We start from the raw sequence: 26302 nt of genomic DNA on the forward strand, positions 1-26302 counted from the left end.
ATCACAATGACGTCACCCCGGCAGGCGCTCCCCTCCTTACTGTTTTTCTGTAGTGAAATCTTCATTAATCAGCAAATACACACAAAAGCTTACAGAAGCTGCCCAAAGTATTTAAAGTATTTGTACCTTGCTGCCACTTTTCACTTGTACTTAATTTCAGATCATTTCTTGTAGTCATCACTCAATACTTTGTATTTTAAGTTAAAAACATGGCACACCTGTAATTATTTTTTTAATAGATGAGAAATTAGAACAATATAGAAAGCAATCAGCATTAAAATGATGTATGAATAAAACTGGTGACACAGCAGATGCAGTAGTTAGCTCCGTCTCCTCGCAGAAAGAGGATGTTGTCAAATCCACCTGTTGGCTGAGTTCCTTTTGTGTGGTGTTTGCGTGTCCTCCCTCAACTTGCGTGTGCATCCGTTCTCTCCAGGTTATACTAGCTTTCTCACACAGTCCAAAGATATACTTGCTATTTGGGGAATGTGCACAATCATTCAACCAAACATTCAACCATTAACCTCCTTGAGCCACAGTTGCACACATCCACAATAATGTTGTGTATATATTATGATTTTACTATAAAAGATACGTCATAAATTAGTTTTGGTCCTAAGCTCAATAAATACTTACCCCTGTGTTGCCATAAAAATGGCATTTTCATACACTTATAAGATTGCCTAAAATTTACTTTATGCCTCAAAAGGGAAAAAAATGGATGCAGAAAATGTATTTATATATCATCCATCGTGCTTTTAAACCTCTGTAAACCATGTACATAGACTATAAATGTGTCAAATTTAGCATCATAACATTAGACTTATTCTTCATTCTTAGATTTGAATGTTTCACTGAATATTTATGAGTTTCAATAAAACAGACAAAATGTATTTATGTTCCACAGTGTGGGAGTCTTGTTTATCTAATCTGCCAGGGAAATATTAGGAACAGTAGTGCTATTGTTACTTCCGAGAGAGGACAGAACTACGGCATGCTGTGAAGGTTGCAGCTGTGAGACCTCCTCATAACTAAAAATTCATCATGCCTGACCTCACTCAGCAGATGCCATATAATGGAGCAAAAGCCATGGCAAACCGCTAGCGGCTGGACACATTTTCAGGCCACTCCCTGAAACACTGAGTGATATCCTTTTAGAGTGCTTAGCTAATCCGAATACCAGTTCTACTGGCCCACTTGTGTGTTCACAGAGGGATGAAAGGGTGTGGCGCTGCTGTGTGAGCTAACAGGGTAGTCTGGCTATAACTGAGCAACAAGTCCCCACAGACCACATTGTCGACTATGTCTACTATACTGGTAATAACAACAGGAAGGGCTATTCAGTCATATGAGCTCTTATTATGTCCCTCTTTATTCAGCTAAATCTGGGATGAGTCTGGCCTTTCATGGTATTTAAAAATGAATGCCTTTACGCCTAAATTTGATTGAAACATGAAAAGTCAACACTTGTCTTTTGATGCTGTTAAAAACTCTTAAATTCATCCTCATTTCAAAATGTTTACCCACTGAATATCCTTGTGTTGACTGGAGGTATGAATGGTAAAAAATCATGAAAGTTTAGTAGCTATTTCTATCACAACTAGTCACTGATTCAAAAATCTTTCTTTTATAGAATTTGATCATTTTGATTTCACATAGCATAATGGTGTGGTGGGACTGTTGCCTCACAGGAAGAAGGTTCTGAGTTTGATATACCGTCTGGCCTCTCTGTGTGGCCTCTCTTTCCATGTCTGTGTGGGTTCTCTCTAGGAACTCTGACTTTCTCCCACAGTCCAAACACATCCAGATAGTTAAGTGGTCATTCCAAATAGCCTACAGGTGTGAATGTGAGTGCAACTGGTTGCTTGTCTCTCTGGGTGTTAGCCCTGCAGCAGACTGGCAACCTGTGCAAGGTATACCCCACCTCTCGCCCTATGACAGTTTGGATAGGCTCCAGCCTTGGAAGAAAATTGATTAATGGAATTTGATTGCCATTTATTCTTATCTGTCTTATCAGGCAGATCCCAACTTTAACTCCAGGTACACAGACTACTATTACTAGATGTCATTTGATAATATATAGGTAAACACATAAAAAAAAGTTTATTCCAGCCATGTGCATCTACATATACATAAATATCATGGTGAGTTGCAGTGTGAGTTTACTGTATTAGCCTCTTTCCAGTGAAATATCTTGTTTTCACCGAGTTTTTAAGTGTTGTTTGAGACGTTTCCAGAAGTGTCCATGAGGAAGAGATGTCCTTTCACATTTCAAAATATATTTAGAATCATTTTTCAATGACCTGATGACTTTTCACATGTCACATTATCTAACCAGGAAGTGAAGCTCATGAAATCAGTCTCTTTTGTGGGTGTATCCTGAGCTTACAAAAGCCTATAGGAATTTTTTTCCCCAAAAGTGGGAGAAACCCGATCTCCTGGACACAACCCACGCAAGCATGGAGAAAACATGCACACTCCACACAGAACAGTCCTGACTGGGTTTAAACTCAAGATCCTCCTGCATGTTGCCAAAGGTTTTTCAGAGATTTTGCTCGGTGGCACTGTAATACACATTTATTTGAGCCCCCTGCCTCTCAAATCATATGTGTACTGAAGAGCTCAGCATCCAGCTAAGCCTATTAGTTGACAGCTGTGTCTTATTTATTGTAGTCATGTAGCGTGTAGGTTTAGTTTCACTGTAAATGCCTTAGGCTTTAGGCATGAATGTGCTGATGAGTGTTTGCACAGGGGAAAACAATGACACTGTCATTCACGCAGTTACATCCAGTCATTTTATGGGAAAGACATAAATTAAAAATGGGTGATATAAAGTCTGTCATACAACTGCCTCATCATCATGTGGTGAAACTGAAAACTAGAGCAACAGTGTTTTTTCAGATCTTTAAAAAGACACTTTTACATCTAAACACATTAAACATTTTACTTAAATATATCATAATTAGTATCAAAATATATCCAGAGAAGCAAAAATAAAATACTCATTATAGGCAATGTCAAATTTCAAAATAATAGGTACTATTTTATCAGTTAATGTGGCATCTGAGTCTAATTTTGGTTAGTCTAATTTTGGTTATACTTTCTACCATGAAGTACAAAGTATAAGGTGCAAATCCCAAAAAGCTGATTCTTTTCATTTGGATGTAGCGCTTTTAGTGGGAGAAACCTTTCATCACTTATCCAAGTGACTTCACCAGACTGAAGAAGTCATACTTATCTAATCTGACCATCTTCCAGTAGCTGTTACCATAAAAATCATAAACTCATGAATTTTCTACTGTGTTAACACTTGTTCCACCCTACAAATGAGAAAAGGACAGACAAATGCGAAAAGGTCGAACTTGACTAAGATTGTCTAAACATGTTAAAAAATCTGTACCACACAAGAAGAACACAAGGTTTTCTGAGTAAATGATTAAACATTTCATCGTAAGCCGAACCTAACTGAAAATACCAGCTGTCAAACACATCTGTCCAGCTGCCAGCAGTGGTACCATGAACGCTGTGGATGACAGAGGTTCATAATCCATCATGGGGTGTACACCCAGTCGTGATAAATGTACCAGTCATTTATCTAGAGGTGTCTGTAATTGACAGGATGTAGGACATCTTTGAAAGTTTGTAAAACTTGAGAAATATACCAAAACTAATAAATTAAAACGGTTCATAGCAATTAGATGAAAATGAACTGGTTAAATAAGTTGAGAGGGAAAAATGTTAAAGGTTTCTTTGTGATGGAATGTGTGACATCCTTTTGTAAAAAAGTTCATTATTTTGTACAATAAATATTTTTCATACTGTAACTGGTTCCCTTGTGCAAACACTGCACACATTTCCAATACTATGCAGCCTATACCCGGTTGTACTGATCTATGAAGCCAGATGACACACATCAGTTAAACTACAGGCAAGACTTAAATGCACAATGGTCTAAATGATCCGTAACTTTCTGTTACTGCATTTAGCCCCAAAGAGGCTAGAAACACTGTCTAACCACTGTGACCATAAACTAGGATTACAATACAAAGACTTTTGAGACAACTGTTGCTGTGAACTAGCACTTTAAAAATAATGGTAAGCTTAATTAAACTATATATTTTGTAACTGTCAAACTGATAACAAACTTACTAGTGACAGAACAGTCATAGATTCAGTAATGTTACTAAATGATGGTCAGCACCGGTTGGAGGTTTAGATTTGCTATTGTTCAGTTTTTTTGCATTACAGATATTTGATTTGGTTGTACAAAGTATAATTGAATTAAAATCAAATTAATTTCATTTATATAGACCAAAATCACAACAACTGTTGATTAAAGGCACTTACAGTTGTACCTTAAGGCAATTGTTACAAGTAAAATTCAGGCATACAAAACTATAAATTTAAATAGTATTCAAATGTGATAAAATATGAACGCTAACTTTGTTTGCCACAAATCAACTCTGTAAAGTTTTCTCTTTTCTTGGGCATTCCTCTGCCAGCTTCCTTTGCACTGGAAAACTAAAGTGTGTGATCACAGGTGAAGTGAAGGATATTTTTTCCAGTGCAGGGTTTAGAGAATAATCTCTAAGGATCCAACTGTTGAACAAAGATTATTTCCTAGTGTCCTGTGCGGTTTGAATAAGTTACTCTGAAAAAGATGTGACCTTAAGTTTAATGTTCACACTAAAATCATCGAAGGCCTGAGAGTGATGTGTTCAGAACAGAGTGTATTTTTTTTTCAATCATTTAAGACTACTTAGGAATTCAAATGTTTGTCTTCCAGTATAAACAGGGCATTGCACACTTTTAAAAAGAGTGCACTTCAGTCACCAACAGTAGAGGCTTGGAGAATTTCAACTTCATAACAAGCAGGTAAGAACAATGGGTATTACAAACTTCAAGAGAATGTCTTTGTTGTGTGTGAAAAACATGTTTCTACTTTATGTGCCTGTAAAACTGTTGCAATTTACAAGACTCTCAACTTTATTTTTGAATCATTTGAACACACAAATTTAGTTCGTGTGGTTGTCTAATGTTACTTAAGTTGCCTGACTGTGTGTGTTAGATTTTTTACTTCGGTGTAGTTAGAAAATGGGCGAAGTGAGACACTAAAGTCAGCGGAACTATCAAGTCAATCTGATAATACAAACCACATGAATGTCAATTTTCTTTAGGCGAGCCCTACTTATTATATAAGTCGATCACACATCATATTTTTTTATAACAATTTGCCAAATTATCGTGACCCAAAGAATTCTCTGAAGTCTAAATATGCAATACCTACTGCTGCTGTCTAAACACTTGGCAGAAAAACGCTTGTTGAAACATAATTCTTTTTTAAAAATTTAATTCAAGAAAATCATATTTAAAATAGGAGTGTAGAAACAAGGAGAGAGAATCTATAACCATAACTATAAAAAAGCTATGTGTGAGTATTTGGAGTATGTCTCAGTGTGTGGTGGAGACTGCAGATAGACACAGAGCACACAGAGAAATAACAGACGTGTGGATCCTACGTGGATTGTTACCTGTTTACTCATCAATTTGATTCTTCTCCCCCCTTTCCAAAACATCTGAAAGACAACCCCCCATGAATTTACATTGTTGATAATGTAAGAAGATAAAGTCAAACCACTTAAAGCTCTCAACAGCACACTATCTACAGATGAAGCCCTTAATCTTGAGATGAACAAAGGAAGAGGAAAAAGAAGTGAGAACATTGTTGGAGGAGACAGGACGGTGGGCCAGCAAAACAGAAAATCAGGTCGTTGCAGGAAATGTGGTGGATCTTGGCAACATGTGGAGATTTCATTATCTCTGCTACAAGAATGGTGGAGGTGAATTAAAAGGAACATTGACTTAAGTAGCATACAGATAAAAATAAATCACATATTTGCTACTACATGAAAAAGTGGTCATTTAAATATATAATATAATTTTTAATGTCATATGTCATGGTTTGAATATTCTCAGGTGATTAAACATAATATTTAGATTTAACATTTAAAATTGTGTTTTAAATATGAAAAGTTGCAAATATTTCACTAAATGTTGTAAAAATGACTTGAAAAAACATGTTTTTGTAAGGTTTTGAGCTAAATGTGGAAAAATGTTGCCGTTAATTTCAGCATGTTTCACTTTACAAACAGCGCCCCATACCAAAACCCATGAATCACAATAATCAAAGAATATAACTAAAACACACAAAAACACTGGGTCACAGACCCAGTATAGATCCTGGGATATGAGCTTTTGTTGTTTGGATTTGATCAAAATTCTGAAGCACTTTGTGATTCTGTTTGTTTTAAAAAGTGCTACACAATCAAATTATTATTACTGTCTAAAATGGTGAGAATTCTTCATTTAAACATCATTGCCACTACTGTTGTTTAATAAGGGAATTGCAGATTTATAATTTTAAGCTTTCCATAAATGGTTCAAATTCAAAAAAGGTTCCATACTATAACTTTACATAAACCTTTGAACGTCCAATGCTTCTCCAACATGATTCAGGACATGGTAGGACAGAAACCATCTGCCTTCTTTAATCTATGCTGGAAATGCATCATTTCCCTGCTGATACTTGTGAGCCCAAAAAATGTAGATTTACTGACATAACCAGCTTTTCCTCATGTTTCTAAACAAGTGCAGGAAGAAATTGAGATTCTTGTCTGTGAAGGTACTCAGCTTGGAAATAAAAGCGTCTGTGCTTCTTTAGTCCAGATGTTTTTTGTTCTAAGCTCCTTAAATTGAGATTCTTATTAATCCAATTCTCAAGAGAGTGTAGTAGCAGGAATAATATTATGGTTTGATCCAGGATTTGAAGCTGCATCATGACTGCTGCGGTACATATTTTAGGATGTCAGCTCGTTTTGGCAGAGTTGGGACCACATCTGTGAAGGCAAAGAAATAATTCCAAACAGTGTGATTGACCCAGAGCAGCTTCTAGCTGTGTGTAAAATAGTAATGGTTAACTATTTCGCTACATGCCTACTTCTTGCCAGATCTAGAGGTCTGATTGGTGAGATCTCTTTATTGACATGCAAAAATAAGAAAAATCTGACTCTGAAAAAGTAAACGCCATAAATTCGTCCTGCACAGTCAGTGTTAAAAATGAGTTCAAAAATTTTTGAACTCATTTTTGAACGCACAAAATATTTGAGTGAATTTTAAGTGTCCAGTGTCTAAAGGCTTTAAGTGACCGTGATATTACTCACTAGGCTAAGACTTGTTATTGTCTTTTAGAGACGTCTTGATTACTTCACTGAATGACGTACTATAATCATGTCATATTACCAGGTAAGAACCACATATAAAGAATTTTGTTTTGTAGTGTTCCTTCATCTTGTACCTCCTGATTACCAACACCTCTAGATGAATGACGTCTACGTTTACCCTGACTGGGGTACACACTAGGATGGGCCATGATTCTGTCTTCTGTTCTCTTGGTACCACTATTCGCAGCTGTACAGATGTATTTAACACCAGGCACTTCCAAACAGGTCAGTGGTGAGTCAAGATACTCGTGCTATTTTGCTTAAAACACACTGCACTGATTTATCTGTGTTATTATAATTTAAAAACGTATTCACGAATCGCTAGTCCTTTCCTGTGTTCTAGCGTTTGCACGTACTTTGTTGTCCAACTGAAGAACCAGTGACGTGTATAGAAATATAAGCAGTCAAACAAAATGTTGACATTTGTAAAGCTGAAGACCTTTTTTTTCTCCACGTTTTTGTGAATTCATTTTATGATTTAATGAATCATTTTTTTGTGAACTCATATTTCTGTACCTCTTTGAATGTGGTAAGATAAGATGCAAACATAAAATAGTCTCAGCATATTCTCTTGTCATAGCAAACTTGCTTTATACTGCACAGTTTTGTTTTGTTTCCAGTGTGTGATTGTGCAAGTATAATCTAAGTGCTTATCAAAATATGCAACAGGCAGTAACAGTTTCTCCTTAACATGTCTTAAGAAGAACACTTACTGAGTTTACTGTCATTGCATGCTCATTAAAATGTACAGATCGCAGCTGAAAGGTGTAAAAGTTTATGTGTTGATGCAAGCTCAATCATCCAGGTAAGGAATTCCCAAAACGTCCAGATGAACAGAATCAACTTTTTGGGGTGTAAAGGTTTAGTTTTTGTCTCTAAAACTAAATACTTCAGATTGATTAAACACTTTTTCTTACTAGGAGTCAAGATTCCCCCTGTTATTCAGCAATGATACACTTAATTGCTGAATAACTGTGGTTGGCATAACATCCTCACCTTTTCAGATAGCCTCCATCTTCTACCTGGTTGATTAGAAACAACTTGTACATTTACCCTGCCTAGGCGTAAGCACTATGATGGAGCAGGACTTTATCCTATGTTCTCCTGGACCGAATGAAGGCAGTTAGACAGATTTGTTTGTATAATAATTTATTTCAGATCTCTCACCGTCTAAGCTCAACGTGGTCCGTTCCTCTCGCTTCACTCCAGCGCGTGTCTGTCCTTACCCTGCTGAACATCTGTGGTATGATGACAGAAAATATGATGACTTCCCCCTCCCGTGTTTAATGTTACCTGTAAAGTCACATTAGCTATATCTTTCAATCAATAAACCATTAGATTATTCAGCCAAACGCTGAAAAGAATCCATCTTATGTGCGTATTTTTCTTTTTTCCTTGCTTTGCGCTTTTATTGTATGCTGCCAGATGGGATTCTTTTTTAAGCTTTCTTCCATGCCTTCATTATGTGTCTTTAAATGCTCTGTCAGAACTAATAAAAACTTTCAACACGAGAACACAGCGGCCCAGCTCTCAACTCCTCCCGAACAGATCCAGTGAGGCGGGGAACAGGGCTGCGCCCCGGGGCAGAGTGGCGGGTTGCTGCAGAACGACGACCTCGGTTCTGGCTTGATTCCGTGAAACGCTGAGTTGAGAACAATTTTGCATGAGCGGATCGAAGGAACTCATCGAAGCGCTCAAATAACTGGTGGGTTTCTCGGAGCTGCTGAACCACGGTGCCTAGGACTTTTCATGTTGCCTGAAATTGCGCGTTGACGTAAATGTATTGGGCACGTGGGGTCAATGGGTTGACCAGATCGTTCTGTCATAAGCAATGCTCACGGTTACCCGGAAAGCAGACTCGGACACGTGATGAGTGTATTAAAAGGTTTATTTACAAAGTAACATAGCACGTCTGACTAAATTAGGCTTGCGGAGTGGAACTGCTGCAGGAGAGTAACTGGAGTGGTCTGCGTGAAGAGGGAGAGTTAGAGGGAAGGAATGATATGCGGGATACTGTAAGCCATGAAAAATGTTCCCTTATTTGTATTTAGAGGCAACACAGGAAAGGGTAGACTGCGCCCACCGATTCACCTGCTGCATGAGACAGAACAATCTCAACCTACCCAGTCCCCTAATAACTAGTTTCTAAAACCACCTTAAAAACATTTAGAAAATCAAAAACAGGAACAAGACAGAAAAAGTACAGAAGTACATCTACAATCCACATCCACAATAGGTTATTGTTTATGTCTCTGCCTGGTTAGGTTACTCTGACAAATATGTGACCATAAGTTTAATGTTCACACTGAAAGCAGACCTGAGGGCGACTCGTTTAAACATACATATTCAGGCAGAACTGTCTGTTAATTAATAATTTAAAACATTCTAAAGATCAAATGCTGGACTTCCAGCCCAAACACGTGCCACGAAAAGGCATATAAAAAGAGGAGAGCCTATTCATCAGCAGCAGACGCTTGGAGTTGAAATCAGGGTCAATACTTCATCACTTAACGAACAGGTGAGAACCTGGATGTTACAAAGTTCAGGAAATTTAATTTTCTTTGTGTGTGTGTTTGTGAAAACCAGCTTATGTTTAATATTCCACGTGTCTGTATTTATAATAGGTGCCTTTCCCCCCAGCAGCGAATACATCCACAACGCTAATTAATCCTTTCAGAAAAATCTTTACAATGTTCAAAGATCGCTTGACTGATGTTTATCTTTTTGGGTAATGATAAATAATGATAGAATTAATAATGAAAACACCTTGAAACAGTCTGAAGATATTTTGAGAGTTGTTCAGAGTGAGTTTTGACAACACTAACAAAGGGAAGTGTCACTGCAAATGTTTTTGGTTCATTCACTCTTTCATAAATACCTGTGAACACTCGCGTTTTCTCCGGGTCTGCTCCTTCTTTAAAGCAGTGTTACTTTTGTTGACCAATATTAGTTTTGTCAACGGCCTTTTTTTCCTGACGAAAACAAGACGACAACTAAATTAAAAATAGAAATGACATGGTGGCTCTTCAACTCAACCAGTTTCAGAAGTCTGTAAGTCCTTATAAAACTGGCACCGTCATCAAGGTCTGCAAGCATTAAAAAAATATGGTTAGCTTCCTCCTGTAAGTGTCTGTAAGTGGTCGAAAAGTCCGCAAGTCTTGAAAATAGAATCAAATCAGACTTAAAGCCAAACCTTTAATTTCAAAGGACGTAACTGTCTTTTTCGTCTTTGTTTATGTGACATTATTGTTTCAGTTATCTATGTGTATTGTTGTTTGGTTACTGAAAATGCAATTACTTTGAAAGTGCAGGACAAAAAGCTGTGATGAAATTTCACACTTTCGTCAAAGAATAAAAAGGAGATAAACATGTTCTAGATCCAATCAGATTTAATTAAGTTGTGTAGAAAGGCGAGACGAGTTTCGAACCTCCCGAACATCTCCAATCATCGGTTTGCAGGCGATCTTTGCGCACATACACCCGCAGGATGCTGAAGGATCTAACTGCAGTCTCGGCTGCTGTTTAACGGTTTCAGTTCTCTTCACTGCGAAAACTCCATAAAAAGCAACAAATTGCATGTGTGAATTTTCCACACAAGATATCTGCAAACTGGGGCGGGCTGGGACCAGAGGCGGAGCCAGACATTTGAAACACCTGGGGCTTAGCCCTAAAGGGTAGTATGCATGTGGGATTTTTTTTTTTTTTTTTTTTTTTTTTTTTTAGGGGGGGGGGCGGTTAGAAATGACTGAAAGATTAATAGGCTCTGTTTCAAGTTTTGTTAAAAAAAAGAATGGCTTCATATAGGGAAAAATATATATCACATGTGCAGGACACCTTAAACTAGTTTTTTAATTAAGCAGCAAGGCAGAACAAAGTCAGGGCTGTATCAAGACACGAGGACTAAACCCCAATTCGACCAGACACAGAACTGATCCGGAATTAAAACAGGACTACAACAGTTCAAAATTAGGACTACTGAGGACTTAACCAAGACAGAACCAGAATCAGAACTAGATGATAGTAGCACTAAAAATCATCATATACCTGCACTACACTTGTTTTTTTAATTCTACCAAAGTACACTATTTAGATTGAGAAAAGTTTATATAATTATTTAGCCTTGTTGTGCAAACAAGCCTGCATAACTTAATAAATATAGAATTTGAAAAATAGCAAACCTAAAAAGAAACACTAGGTACGAGATACATGAGTACCTATGATACGGTGATACTTTTGGTAAACAACCATTTGACTAACATGTGTGTCTCACCTGCTCTTGTTCCATCTCTGTTCTGTCCTCATTCTCCATCTCCCTCTCTGTTCCTCTCTCTCCCTCTTTTGTGCTGACAATCATCAAATATGATGATTGTCAGCACAAACACCTGACCGGGGTCGGGTTTTTTGTCCTAGCCTGGGACAAAAAACCCGACCGGGGTGTTCTGGTAATCCGTCCTGACAAACCATCCTACCCGTTGTTTCTGCGCAACTTTATTTTAAAACCCGATTTTAAAATAAAGTTAAGTCGCAAACCGTCCTACCTTTATGAATATGAGCTAGAAGCATACGCTGATGGGTAAAGTTAAGTGGCAAACCATCCTAACTATTTAAATTTATGCTGGAATTGTGTGACAGCAGGAATGTGCATCAAGTACATATGGTAGGACGTTTTGCCAATGCAGGAACACATATCTGGTAACTCAGATTATGCAAAACACAGGACTGTTAATATTCCAATATTAACCCTTTCATCACACTTGGCCAAATTACTGTGACCCAAATGACTTACTAAAATCTTGTTTTTGAGATAACTACACTGATTTCGGTCATCGCGCGTAATTGGAGTGCACGCTGCGGAGACTGTTACCGGTCAACTGCCACGCGCATTCCCAAAGCCTTATAATAATTTATATTGTTCATAACTTAATGAAACTACACCAAAACACTTAAAGCTCTCTACTGCACAACAGGCGAAATCCTTCGCCTTGAGATGAACAAAGGACGAGTAAAGCGAAGTCAGAACACTGCTGGAGACAGAGGACAGTGGGCCAACAAAACAGAATATCTTCTAGTCGTTGCAGGAAATGTGGTGGGTCTGGGCAACGTGTGGAGATTTCCTTATCTCTGCTACAAGAATGGTGGAGGTGAGTTAAAAGGATCATTGCCGAGTAGCATAAAAAAGATCACATTCGATGCTACATAATCATCTTGGTTTGAATATTCTCAGGTGCCTTTCTGGTGCCATATTGTCTCTTAGCTGTGGTGTGTGGGATACCATTGTTCCTAATGGAGACTTCATTAGGTCAGTACACTCAAGAAGGATTTATCACCTGCTGGAGGAAACTGTGTCCACTGGCACAAGGTATATTTGCTCAGTTAAAATATTAAATCAGCAGGGAAAATAAGAAATTATATGTGAAGTTTTAAATGCTCATGTTGTATTAGCTCCACAGATTACAACATTTTAACCATCATTTTTATTTCCATCATAGGAATTGGATATGGAGCTTTCATAATGAAACTTTATGACTTTAGCTACATTTTAATACAAGTCTGGGCTCTCTTCTACCTCGTGTTTTCATTCAGCTCCCAGCTGCCATGGGTCAGCTGTGAGAACACCTGGAATACAGGTAAGGCAACATTCAATCAGCAAAAAGGCATGATATTAGCAACAGTTTTAGATTTGTAAATATATAAAAGTAAGTCGCAAGAAATGACTGTAATCACAACATAATCCCCCCGAAATAAATGTGAACACTCATAAGAAAACAGTATAAACACAAAATCAGTCTTTCCATTTTCAGCTTTGTATATTTTTATCTATGTCCCTATTGCCAGTCTTGGCAGCCGGGGGTCGGTCCGCCAGGGCCTCTGCTCCTGGCCGCCACCCGGCTCACAATGCACCCGACCCCTATGGCGCCTCCTGCGGGTGGTGGGCCTGCGGGAGGATGGGCCCATGTCTCCTCTTCGGGCTGTGCCCGGCCGGGCCCCATGGACTAAGGCCCGGCCACCAGACGCTCGCCCTCGGGCACCCTCCCCGGGTCTGGCTCCAGGGCGGGGCCCCGGTAACCCTATCCCGGGCAGGGTAAACTGTTCCCTCGATATTCTCTTCATGGGGGTCTTCTGAATCGCTCTTTGTCTGGTCCCTCACCCAGGACCAGTTTGTCATGGGAGACCCTACCAGGGGGCAAAAGCCCCCAGACAACATAGCCCCTGGGATCCCTGGGACACACAAACCCCTCCACCACGATAAGGTAGCGATTTAATGCCCTACCCTCACCTATGGCCACGAGCTGTGGGTAGTGACCGAAAGAACGAGATCGCGGATACAAGCGGCGGAAATGAGCTTCCTCCGAAGGGTGGCTGGCCTCTCCCTTAGAGATAGGGTGAGAAGTTCGGCCATCCGGGAGGGGCTCAGAGTAGAGCAGCTGCTGCTCCACATCGAAAGGAGCCAGCTGAGGTGGTTCGGGCATCTGGCAAGGATGCCCCCTGGGCGCCTCCTGGGCGAGGTGTTCCAGGCATGTCCCACCGGGAGGAGGCCCCGGGGCAGACCCAGGACACGCTGGAGAGATTATATCTCTCGGCTGGCCTGGGAACGCCTTGGTATTCCCCCGGACAAGCTGGAGGAGGTGGCTGGGGAGAGGGAGGTCTGGACCTCTTTGCTTAGGCTGCTACCCCCGCGACCCGACCTCGGATAAGCGGATGAAGATGGATGGATGGATGGATATTTTTATCTATCATCTTCTTTTATCTATCAGGCTATTACTGTAGTATAGCATAGTATATTACTGTAGTATAGCATAGTATATTACTGTAGTATAGCATAGTATATTACTGTAGTATAGTATATATAGTAGTATATAGTATATAGCAGTATACAACAGTTTACCTCACATTAATGGTTAAAATGATTGTTTTCCTGTTCCACCTGGAGCATCTCTTCAGGGAAACTAAACTTATTATTCATACAGACATGTATTTTAGTATATAAATAGATATGTATATATTCAGTTTATTCAGTTTAGTTTAGTTAGTTACTGTTGTTACTCTCTTGGAACAACTGTGGCCACATCTGCTTACTACACTAATATTATTCAGTCTGCTGAAGGAAATATATGTAGTTTGTTTTCCACATTCAGACAGCTTTAACACATTCTGGTGCACTCTGTAATAAATATATGGACTTTTTTTTATACCAAATTATGAATATTCATCAACAATTGCCTTCTTCCTGCAAAGCAGGGACGCGTTCTGCTTGCACCTTTTCACCTACCCGACTGTCATTTTCTTTATCCAGTTTTGAGCTTACTTCAGTATTTCAAATATCTTCCATTATTAGTAAGGTAAAGTCAATGACATGTCAACTTGATCCACTGCCTTCCAATCTTGTTAAACTTTCCTTCCCCTCTCTTGGCCCACTTACTACTAATGTTGTACACTCCTTCCTTATCTCTGGTTCTGTTCCAGCACTTTTAAAAACTGAAATACTTACTCCAGTGCTGAAAAAATGGTTCAGACCCAAACAATTTAAAAATTTAGAATCTGCCTTTCCTTTCCAAAATTCTTGAACAGTTGGTTTATTGGTTCATAACCTTACTGGAAATAATTTAAATGAAGAGTTTCAATCTGGTTTATGTTAATTTCCAGTGTAGAAACAGCTCTTGTGAAAGTTACAAATGATCTTTTACCTGTAGGTGATTCCAGACTCATCACTATTCTCATTCTCCTTGATCTTAATGCAGCTTTCGATACAATCTCCCATCATATCCTACTCTATAGATCAGCCTCTATTGGCATCAACAATATGGCACTTGCTTGGTTTCCCTGATACCTCTCCAGTTGTTCACAGTTTGTGCAACTGCATACACAGATCACAATCCAGTTGATTAATTCAGTTTATCTCTGCCTTTCTGCAATAATTTCATTTAATTTCACTGTTATGCAGATGACACCCACCTTGATTTGTATTCCAAACCCACTGCCACTCTCCCACCCACTTCTGTTTTTGAATGTTTTTTTGAAATTAATGGTAATAAAACTGAATGTTTTCTTATTGTTACAACATCTACTCTGTCTAAACCTAACAGTTTTTCATTATCTATCGATAATTCCCTTTGCATACCTTCCTGAGTCTGGATTTCATCATTGATAGTACTATCTCCTCCACAGCAGCAGTGTTGGGAAGGTTACTTTTGAAATGTATTCCACTACAGATTACAGAATACATGCCCCAAAATGTATTTTGTAACGTATTCTGTTACGTTACTCAATGAGAGTAACGTATTCTGAATACTTTGGATTACTTAATATATTATCATGCTTTTTACAACTAGTGAATGTCCTGTTCCTGTGTGATTCATTACTATTACTGAAGGCTACTCGCAGGCTACTCAATAGCAACTAGATTTTTAAATCTTAATATAAAATGAGTAACAGTAGGGTGGACATTAGGTAAGGCTGCACTTTGTGCCGCCATCTCGTATAGAAAACTATTCCGCGCGTATATAAAACAGGTCCGCGGCTCCGAACCGTAGTAAAGGGACCGCTGGCTAACATGTCGGTTTCCATGTTGGGCTCGTAGCCGAAAACTAGCTTTACTTTGTTGTCTTGGTCAACTTTGCTGACGAGAGAAAGAGAGAGGCGTTGAAAGGTTTCTCCAGCGGAACTTGTTGTTTCAGAGGAAAACAGGAACACAGTGTACACTCGAGTCTTAATAGCTTACTTACAACTGGGCTCGTCAGGCACTCTTTTTTGGCTGCAGTGGTTATTATTATATTTACATGCCTCCAGCTCCTGTTTCTGCTCGATGACAACTCGTACTTTTCCACTCACCTTTTTCTCCCTCCCTCACTCATAGATACATAACGTGTACGGCACTCCATTCTCCCTGCAGCACGGACTACACTGCCCATGAGGCTACATTCTTTAGGGCCATGTCTGTAACACTCTGCTATTGCCTTCATATTAAATCATTTAAAAAAATATTTCTTCACGTCATTATGAGACGCGAGATTGAGACACAGGCATTTGAGCCTCTTAATGCGTGTTTTGTTTGGGTTTCCACCGGTGTGGAATTACAAAAAATAGAGAGGGCATAGCCTAACATATGAAACAGGAAAAGACCGCCGCGTAATCCCTTTATTTCAACAAAGTAACTGTATTCTATAAAATGTATTACTATTATTGTTGTTATAAGTTACTTATCTCACCCCAATCCAGCTAACTGTCTTGGTCTTTACTCATCTAACGGGACTGCAAATCTAACCAATGTCACCTCTGCTGCAGTCGAGTTCTGGGAGTGAGTTCAATTCACTTATAATTTAAAGAGCTCTCATGAGTAAAATTTGAATTCTGATGCAATCGCTGCAAGTTTCTGTATAAATCCACTAATTACTTTAATTGAACATAACAAATTATAAATTAATTAAAAACATGATTTTTGTTTTTCCTAATTTTCCCTCTCTGAGGCGTCGGATGCTGGGCATGTCTGCAGGTATCGAGGAAATGGGCAGTGTGAGGTGGGAGCTGGCTCTTTGTTTACTGGGCAGCTGGGTGTTCTGTTACTTCAGCATTTGGAAAGGTGTCAGATCTTCTGGAAAGGTCACTGGAAGTATTTTGATAACTTTAAGCTGAACTCTTTTTTTGCATCACAAGATTTTAAATCAACTTATTTTTTTTCTTTTCAGGTAGCCTATTTCACAGCCCCATTTCCCTATGTGATACTCCTAATACTGCTCATTAGAGGGCTCACTTTACCAGGAGCATGGGAAGGAATTTACTTCTACCTGTATCCAGATGTGAACCAGCTGGCTAACCTTGAGGTATATTGCTTACTTAATTTCATGTACACCATCCTGGTTGCCAGCATGACAAACTTGAATAAATACCATTAATTTAAAAATACTGATTTCTACTGTTTTCTTTTTTTGGACTCTGCTGTAGGACCTTTAATTGAGCTAACCAACATATAAATATTCCCATAAAAACCAATTTCAAATAGAATACAGCCTTTTCTGATACATGCATCTGATATATATATTTTTCTGTTACAGGTCTGGATTGAGGCAGGCTCTCAAATATTCTTCTCCTATAGCCTGACGATGGGGACTCTAAATGTTCTGGGCAGCTACAATGATTACAACAATAACTGTTATAAGTAGGTACAAGTTACATGAATTGTCACCTTTATTGGATTTAAAAATAGGTTTAACTATTATATATCCAATTATATGAAAAAATACAGACTTTATGATTGCTTACTTTGCCCCCCAGAGACTGCTTTTGGCTGTGTCTGCTGAACAGCGGAACCAGTTTTGTTGCTGGGTTTGTCGTCTTCTCTGTACTGGGATTCATGGCAGAGAAACAGGGTGTAACTGTGGATGCTGTGGCTGAGTCAGGTATAACTTCTTGTGCATATAAAGATTCAGAGTGAAGTCAAGGTTTTAGGCTCTTTCAGCTCTGTTGATGTATTTTGAAGCAAAAGAGTTCTGAAAGCAAGTATTAATTCGAACAAGGTTTTGTATTAATGTTTTATGGTGAGTATAGACTTCGTTCTTGTTTAACTGTGATTCACAGGTCCAGGTCTGGCCTTCATTGCTTACCCTCAGGCTACAGCGATGATGCCTTTGCCACAGTTCTGGACCGTCTGCTTTTTCCTGATGCTCATTCTGCTCAGTGTCGACACACATGTAGGAATGTTGTACTGACTGTTTATTAACTAACAACTGTTCAGTTGAATATAAACCTGAAAACAGTCACTCATAATCCTGTCTCCAGTTTGTGACAGTAGAGAGTGTCATCACCTCCATCAGTGACTTGTTTCCGACATTGTTTCGTGCTCCAGTGAGGCATGAGATCTTTGTCTTTATCTTCTGTTCAGCCTTCTTTCTCATCCATCTGACCATGGTCACCGAGGTAAAAAATAACCAAATAAATGCTTAAAATGCTGGTTGTTTTTCTAAGCTTTGTTAATTATTAAAACACTTTCTCATTCTCCGCCAGGGAGGAATTTACATATTCCAGCTTATTGATTACTACGGTTGCACCAGAGCTTGTCAGGATTGTATGGCTGTTTGTCAGTGTGTGGCTATAGCCTGGATTTTTGGTGAGTATTTGACTACATATAGAAGACATTACCGTAATGAGCAGATGGTCACAGATGGTCAAATGCTGAGTGAGTAGCCAAGTAGAAAAATAGACGAAAAACCCAAATGCAGCACATAATTTATTTGATTTTCAGACAAAATGAGTAAAAGCCACACTGAGCAAAGTAGGATGACATTTTTACTCAGTGTCTTTCTTACTGTTGAATTATAAATACTGAGCTTAACTGAGACATGTGGCTCCTGTAGAGGTTGCTCTAGGCTTTTTTGTGACCTTCCAGATGAGTCACCAGTGTGCTCCTGGGGTACTTTTGGTAGGCTGTCCACTCCTGGGAAGGTTCACCACTGTTTCAAGTTTTCTCCATTTCTAAAATTGTCTGCCCCCGTGGTTGACTGGAAACCAAAAGCTTTTAAAATGGTGTTAACTGCTTTCCATAAATGGCGCAAAATAAGAAAAGGGTTTATGCCATATCTTTACATGAAACTCTGAACTTCCAACAGGTGCTGATCGTTTTTCCAACATTATTCAGGACATGGCAGGACAGAAACCATCTGCCTTCTTTAATCTGTGCTGGAGATACATCATTCCTCTGCTGACACTTGTGAGTCCAAAACATTGATAACGGATGGATCAAAGTGAGATGGCAATTATTCACTAGTCTAATCCTCATTACTGATTTTAACGTTGCCATCATCTCTTTCAGTAATTATTGTAATTATGGGATATAACCAAGTAAGAACTATGTATCTAAATTTTATTTTGTGATTCACCCAACCTTTCCAGTCTTCCTTCATCTTGTACCTCGTTGATTATCAACACCTCAAGATTAACAACTCGTACGTTTACCCAGACTGGGCGTACACACTAGGATGGGCCATGACTCTGTCGTCTGTTCTCATGGTACCACTGTTCGCAGCTGTACAGATGTATTTAACACCAGGCACCTTCAGACAGGTCAGTGCTCAGTGAAGATACTCCTGCTATTTTGCCACACACTGTTAACACCGACCTTTTTCTTCTTCGTTTAGTAGAATCAATACATAACATATAAAAGAATAAAGCCAGCCAGCTATGGTAATTCACAGATGTGACACTGCGTGGCTTAGTTCAAAGGCAAGTTCAACAAAACTTGTTAACCTATTAATATTGTTTAATTTTACAAAGCTGACAAATAGGCTCGTCTTTCAGTGATGGTCTTTTGTCCTATTTTTCATGGCTTGAGAATTAGAAAAATGTAAATATTTATCTTCATTATTTCATGTTATGATGGTTCGACCCTCCTCTATCACAAATTAGCATAGGTATGCACTGGGAGTTTATAAAACTGCAATATTTTGTAGAGGTAAAGATGTAGGCTTGATTTTAAAAAAGCATGGCTCTGAAAATCTGGTAACTTTTAGTTGTATGTACAGCTGTACACTATGATTATATGCTAGCAGTTTATTATAGACTTTTAGACAGTTAACTTTATTACTGTTGAATTGAATTGAATTCAGTTTTATTTATATAGCGCCAAATCACAACAACAGTCGCCTCAAGGTGCTTTATATTGTAAGGTAGACCGTACAATAATTCATACAGAGAAAAAACCCAACAATCATATGACCCCCTATGAGCAAGCACTGTGGCGACAGTGGGAAGGAAAAACTCCCTTTTAACAGGAAGAAACCTCTGGCAGAACCAGGCTCAGGGAGGGGCGGAGCCATCTGCTGCAACTGGTTCGGGTGAAGGAAGACAGGATGAAAGACATGCTGTGGAAGAGAGCCAGAAACTCATGACTCACACCTTACATAATCAATCACATAAACCTACCGCAGTCATGGCTGTATGGCTTAATATATAATCACAGCCAAGTTTTCAATGTATTAACTAATCAGTCGTCCTTTTCTGTGTTCCAGCGTTTGCACATCCTTTGTCGTCCTGCTGAGGAGACAGTGAAGCAGACAGAAAATGAGGGAATGAAACTAAGTCGCGACAACTGTAAAGCTGAAGCCCTTTGCGGGGACCGTGTCTCCAGTTCACTTAAAACTTAAGGTTAAAAACCTTTTCAGCTCTCATGACTTTGTAGAAATCAGCAATGATTTATTAATAAATTCACAATTAAATGAAAACAAACTTTAATGGTTGTTCATTTTGGACATGTCTCAAGTCTTTTGTTTTAGCACACTGTCTATACAAAGAACCAGTTACATACTCATGTTGTTAGCATTTTATAAATGCTAACAACATGAGTTGTGCTAACAAAGTGTTAGCATTTTATAAATGCTAACACTTTGTAAATTAGAAAATTACACTTAAAAGACAGTAAAAATATTGACGATAAGCAAACAGGGTTTCAGTATTGTCTGAAATAACAGCAAATGTTGATGATACCAAAAGTGTAATTAAAGTGAACTAAGTGCTAATTAGATTTTCGACAGCAGAGTTAAAGTAGCCTTTGAGCCTCCCATTTGCCAAAGATTTACATGGGAGGCATTTAGATATCTACAGATGTCAGCTAACTAAATGGTTTTAGTTAATTAAAATAACATTGAATGAGTGCACACAGAGTTGATTATATTATTAAATGGATGTTTTCAATATACTCTGCACTGTATACTGTAAATATATATGAGAATCATAGTTTTTCACATCTTTATGCAGAGTTTTTTTTTAGTTCTCACTGAGGTTCTGTTGTATGTGATACTGTTAGACAAAGTATTTAGTCAGCAGGTCAGCGATCAAAGTGCTTATCAAACAATGCAGCAGCTATGCCTGTTACTGCCTGGTGTGAGTCTGATCGTGTCACACATCCCCCAGTGTGATTTGATTGGTAAATGAATGAGCTTGCATATCCAGCCCCTTATTGTACCAGGTGAAGTCTTTGACATCAAGATGAACAGTGGAAGAAGAACAAGGAATCAAAACAAAAGACAGAGGATGGCGGACCAGCAGAAACATATTTAATTTTTGCACAAAATGTTTGTTCTGTTGATGGGAAACAGCTTATTTTTGTACCACGTGTCTCTATTTCATTAAAGGTGCCGTATGATCTGTTACAGTTACTATAGTTTTGTATTTTCTAATTATTATCATTTTTTATTCTTATTTTGTCTTTATTTTTAATTCGGTTTAATTTCAGTTAGTTTCCAGAGTTTTCTTGTTTAGTTTCTTGATTAAAAATGTTTATTTTTAGTTTATTTTTAGTCGTTTCCGCGATAGTTTTCATCTTTTTAATTATAAATGTGAAGGAGGGCATATGTCAGAGGCGAGATTTAGAAAAACAAAACAACAAACAGTACAGCTACAATAAAAACACAGATTGTTAAAGCAGTTGACTCACAGTCTTGTAGACATCCAGAGTCTCAATAAACCACCGATCCCTCAGGCAAATTGTATTTTTAACCAAACTAACAGAAAAATAAGGATATTTGGCAATATTATATTGTTTGTTATTTTTATTTTAGTTAACTAAAATGTTGTTTTCACGTTTCACAGTTTCAGTTTAGTTGGCCAGTACACCAAGAAGGATTAGTTACACAATACAAGAAACTGTGTCAACTGTTAAAGGTTAGTCTTACGTGACTGAAATGGAACCAAAGCTGATCATTACAATTTGGAGAAAAGATTGAAGGACCTAAACTTTGAAGTGAGGTGTTATGATAACTACAAGCTGGAGGCAGTCCTAGATGTTGTCAAATTGTCAGTAAGAGCCAAATATGGCTCACCCAGCTACTGTTCCCAAAAATCTTTAACCAACCTCCACAGACAAAGTAAGCATTTATTTTGATAATCAGGCATGCAAATCATTAAACTTCATAACTTCAGCTACAGTATAATCCAAGTCTGGGCTCTCGTCTACCTGCTGTTCTCATTCAGCTCTCAGCTGCTCTGGGCCAGCTCTGAGAAGACGTGAAACATGGGTAAAATTAGATAATGGAGTTTAATTTGGGGAATAATACTGTTTCATATTAACTTCTTTCTAGGTACCTTCACCCATTGCCTTCACAAATAACACTGTTTATTCCCCAAACCATCTGTCTGGGGCTCAGATTTGCCATCATTCCTCAGCAAATTAGCAAAAACTACTGTAACACACAGAGACTCTAGGTCTGACCAGCCATTGCAGCCGTGGGCAAAAGATGACAACCAATACAATTCTAAAAGATAATTTATTAGTACAATGACCAAAAATATGAAGGGACAAAACAGTCCAGTGTCCCAAGTCAGCTTCATTTTACATGTCAACCACTTAAACAGGGATCAGTGGTTGTCCTCCAAGACCCACCACCCTGTAAGTAGAAGGCCGGTAATCACTCCGGCTTCAGCAACCCAAACCTGCCTTTAGGCTTTGCTATATAGTAGGCCCTGACAGAGAGAGAAAATATCACCCCATCTCCATGATACAATTCACAGAGCAGAAAACTGTTCACCATAAACATATTTAAATCAAGTCATCTTAGATCTGGCCATATGACACACCTGCGCAGAGAGACAAAATATCACAGCAGTGTTTGTAGTGTGGGATATAAGTAGAGTATTCGAATACAGCTGCCCTCAATTAATCTACCCCCATCACAGCCATTTGCTCACAACAAATATGACATACAAAATTGTCGAACCCCTCTACACCCTCTAATCCCTCGCTTTACCGAGCTCACTGGCTCATTTCAGCTTAAGTTGTCTAAACTCAGAGTCTAACTTATGACCTTGTTATGGATTCTATTGAGCACATGACCAATTATTTTCTTCAAACTTTTTCAGAAGTACATCCTTCCTGTTCTGGCACTGGTGAGTCAAAACAAGGAGCCTTTAGATCTTAAAATATTGAAGCCAATCTAAAGTGCCCTGAATTCTTTCTAATGACCAGTGAGGGTCATCTCCTCTGTGGAAAAAAGAAGTATGATTGTGTCAAACTCATTTTAGCTCAAAAAACCACAGACAGCCTAATTTATTCTCTAGTGAGTTGGACGAGTAGAGCCCAACCATCCATCCATTTGTTTTTAACTATTTATCCATTTCAGGGTCACAGGGGGGTGGAGCCTTTACCAGTAAAACTATATGTAAAAAAATAATGACAATATCAATAAGAAGAAGAAAAAAGAAAACAAAAATGTAAAGCTAACAGTTGAAAGGTGTCGAAAAAACAAACCCATAGCATTTTACTGAACATCCCTAACTCAATATTTTTACCTTTTTTTAACTTCTTTTCAATGCTTTTTCAATCCTGTGCTGTAATGCTGGCTTTGCATCACCACACCTGGAATATTTATGCAGTATATTAACAATACAATTATGTCACTTTGCAATGTTATCCAGCAGGACGAACAAGACCGAGGGCAGTTAAATAGGGTTCTTATTTATGTTCTTATTTAGCACTTTTATGCACTTTAAGCAACTTGCAACACAGAAGCATCTTTTTCTATTCTGTTTCTATGTAAGTGCTTTCTATCTAACACTCACACACATTCACACTCTGATGGATGCAACTCTTGTCCAAGGATATTTGTCATGCAGACTGGAGCAGCCAGAGATCAAACCACCAACCTGTTAATTAGTAGATGACCTGCTCTTCAGCCCCAAGTCTTCATGTTTGACACTCGTGTTATAGAAGACGTAATGAGCCTTGTCCTTATTTCATCTGCAGCTTCATTAAACATTTTCCTGATGGAGCTTCAGTATTTGGCTGGTTTTCAGCAATAATTCATTCCAGTGCTGAATAACTGTGGGTAACACAACCTCCTCAGCTTTTCATCTTCCCTCCATCCTCTCTGTGTTGATTAGCAGCACCTCAAGATTAACGACTTGTACATTTACCCTGAGTGGGTGTAAGCACTATGATGGATCAGGACTTTGTGCTCTGTTTTCTTGCTGCCAATGTTGGTATTTGAACAGATGCGTTTGACAGCTGGTACTTTCAGACAGGTTAGTGTTATACGGATGCTTTTCTGCTGTATCTTCCAAATAGATCAACACATTTATTTCATTCCATGATAACTCCCCAGTCGGTGATCTGCAGGATCATGATAACTTTAAGTTACTTATACTTCACCTGGGTGCTAAAATATCTAGCTAGTCATTCCAGAGTTTGTCTTTTCTTCGTCACCCCACTGAACATCTGCCCTGGCAGAGGAGACCAATGGGACAGGAGGGAACAGCTGCTGAAATGATGACTTAATCAGTGACAGCTTAATGTAACCTGTAAAATCACATTACCAATTAATCAACTGATTATTCAGCCAAATGCTACAAGGGCAGATGGCCAAGTAAAATAGATCTTGTATGCATATTTTTTCCTTTTTCTGGGTTTACAATTTTAGTCTAATTTTATTCATTTTTATGCTTTGTTTCATATCTTCAAGTACCTCAAAAACATTCAACTCTTCAGTTTGCACCTACTAGCATCAGCTAGCACTCCTAAACCATCACAGATATCTGTTTTTACTTTATTTTATATCAAATGCTTCTTTATCTCGTATGACTCTTGTATGAATCTGTTTCCTTTAAATGTTCTGTCACTGGTCCTCACTAAGCTGCCACCTTTTGATCTCGATCTTCAGTTTTGTGATCATCAGATTTAATAGCAAACATGAAACAGTCCAATAGCTGACAATTTCTAACTAGTTCTAAGGACTCCACTATTTTCATTTAATATTATTCAAGTCTGAGATGCTTGTGATTTTTGTGGAATCTACTGAGATTATTTTCTTACTGCTGTTTCAGTTTCGTCATTGTTTCCATATTTTCTATATAACTTATGTGCACTGCTTGTGATCACAAAAGTGTAACACAGAGTCAGACAGACCAACTTCAGGAAAAACAATCTTTCTAGTTAGGAAGCATAAAACACTGGAGCACAAAGCAAAGTGCAGAAAAATGAGTCAGGAGGGATTAAACATTTCCTTCTTTTTGAGGGCTGTCTTGTTGCCTGCTGCCAGTTTCATTTGCACCAAAGCAGGTGACTGAATTTGTAACTGGACAGATTCATGTGTCTAATCTTTACTGACATTTATTTTTGGAGGTGAGGTATTTATTTAAATCTTTTATCATTTTATCCCAGGGATCCATACATTTCCTTTTTCACTGAGACAATTTTTGTATTTTTACTGTCATTTTTATGTTTGGCTTTTCATCTTTTTGGGAACCCGTTGAGGAAAATGTTAGTGACTCCACATGCTGAATATTACATAAAATTCAAAAGCAAAAACAAGACAGACCACTAATGGCATTGTTGTTGTTTTTTTTCAAACTTTTTAATAATCATTTTTTAATAGAATAATAAAACCCATCTAGGTTATTTTCATTGAGTCTCTGAGTCAAGAGGACAGGGGAAGCTTGCTTAAAGAGATCAAGGATGTGCAGGTGTGTAGAAGTGCTTTTACATTCAAGGGATAACAGAGGTGTGGCACAGCTGGACTAAAGAAACCAAAATTACCCTTTCAGTTTTGACTCATGTTACAGCTATTTAGAATAATCAACCTTTCTGTTTTTCATTGTTTGCACTAACTCTTGTCACACTTGTTGCACCTTAATTAGAAAGTTTTATTAAAAGTAGTGGTTTTAATAGTTTAGGATCAGTTGTGTCAAATGTCATATTAACTGACATCGGCTTAAAATGAGCCTGAAAGGTGCTCATTTTAAACGAATCAGTGATTTGACAAAATTACTGAAGCATCCATTAGGAGAGGAGCTGAGGAGTAGAATCGAGGATGTACAATGAGGGAAATAAAAAAGGTCAGTAAACTAGATCTAAGGTTCTTAACTTAAAAACGATGACAAATAATTTACTCAATAACTTTCCAAAAATCTTTTGGATACACATAGAAAATGCAGACAAATCAGGGAAAACTTGAAATAAAGATCAGTATAGTAATATATTCTAGCTGCTAAAGAACCCCCCCCCCCCCCAAATTTCAATGTGCCTATAACACTGTGGAAAAGTA

At 38.3% G+C, this 26302-nt stretch overlaps 1 protein-coding gene across 1 annotated transcript; it reads left to right on the top strand.

Moving 5' to 3' along the window:
- Positions 1-8721: 8721 nt before the first annotated feature.
- Positions 8722-20526, top strand: LOC102291799 (sodium- and chloride-dependent betaine transporter-like). Its single transcript, XM_005918042.2, has 15 exons — positions 8722-8985; positions 12248-12421; positions 12505-12639; positions 12770-12907; positions 16497-16575; positions 16745-16877; positions 16964-17098; positions 17330-17433; positions 17550-17674; positions 17853-17965; positions 18054-18191; positions 18279-18381; positions 18881-18981; positions 19164-19334; positions 20279-20526. Exons 2-15 carry the CDS (start codon positions 12268-12270, stop codon positions 20411-20413), a joined length of 1764 nt encoding a protein of 587 aa, XP_005918104.1. The 5' UTR covers positions 8722-8985; positions 12248-12267; the 3' UTR covers positions 20414-20526.
- Positions 20527-26302: the final 5776 nt, after the last annotated feature.

The sequence above is a fragment of the Haplochromis burtoni genome, unplaced genomic scaffold (genome assembly GCF_018398535.1).
Source record: "Haplochromis burtoni strain Fernald_Lab_line unplaced genomic scaffold, NCSU_Asbu1 Contig_27, whole genome shotgun sequence".
In the NCBI taxonomy this organism is placed as follows: Eukaryota; Metazoa; Chordata; class Actinopteri; order Cichliformes; family Cichlidae; genus Haplochromis; species Haplochromis burtoni.

Bases quoted from the DNA above. Each gene is read 5' to 3' on its own strand.
- LOC102291799 (XM_005918042.2), top strand. From the start codon at position 12,268: ATGAACAAAGGACGAGTAAAGCGAAGTCAGAACACTGCTGGAGACAGA. The intron at 12,908-16,496 runs GTAAGGCAACAT...ACCCCAATCCAG, and splicing joins TGAGAACACCTGGAATACAG to CTAACTGTCTTGGTCTTTAC. The intron at 17,099-17,329 runs GTATATTGCTTA...TTTCTGTTACAG, and splicing joins ACCAGCTGGCTAACCTTGAG to GTCTGGATTGAGGCAGGCTC.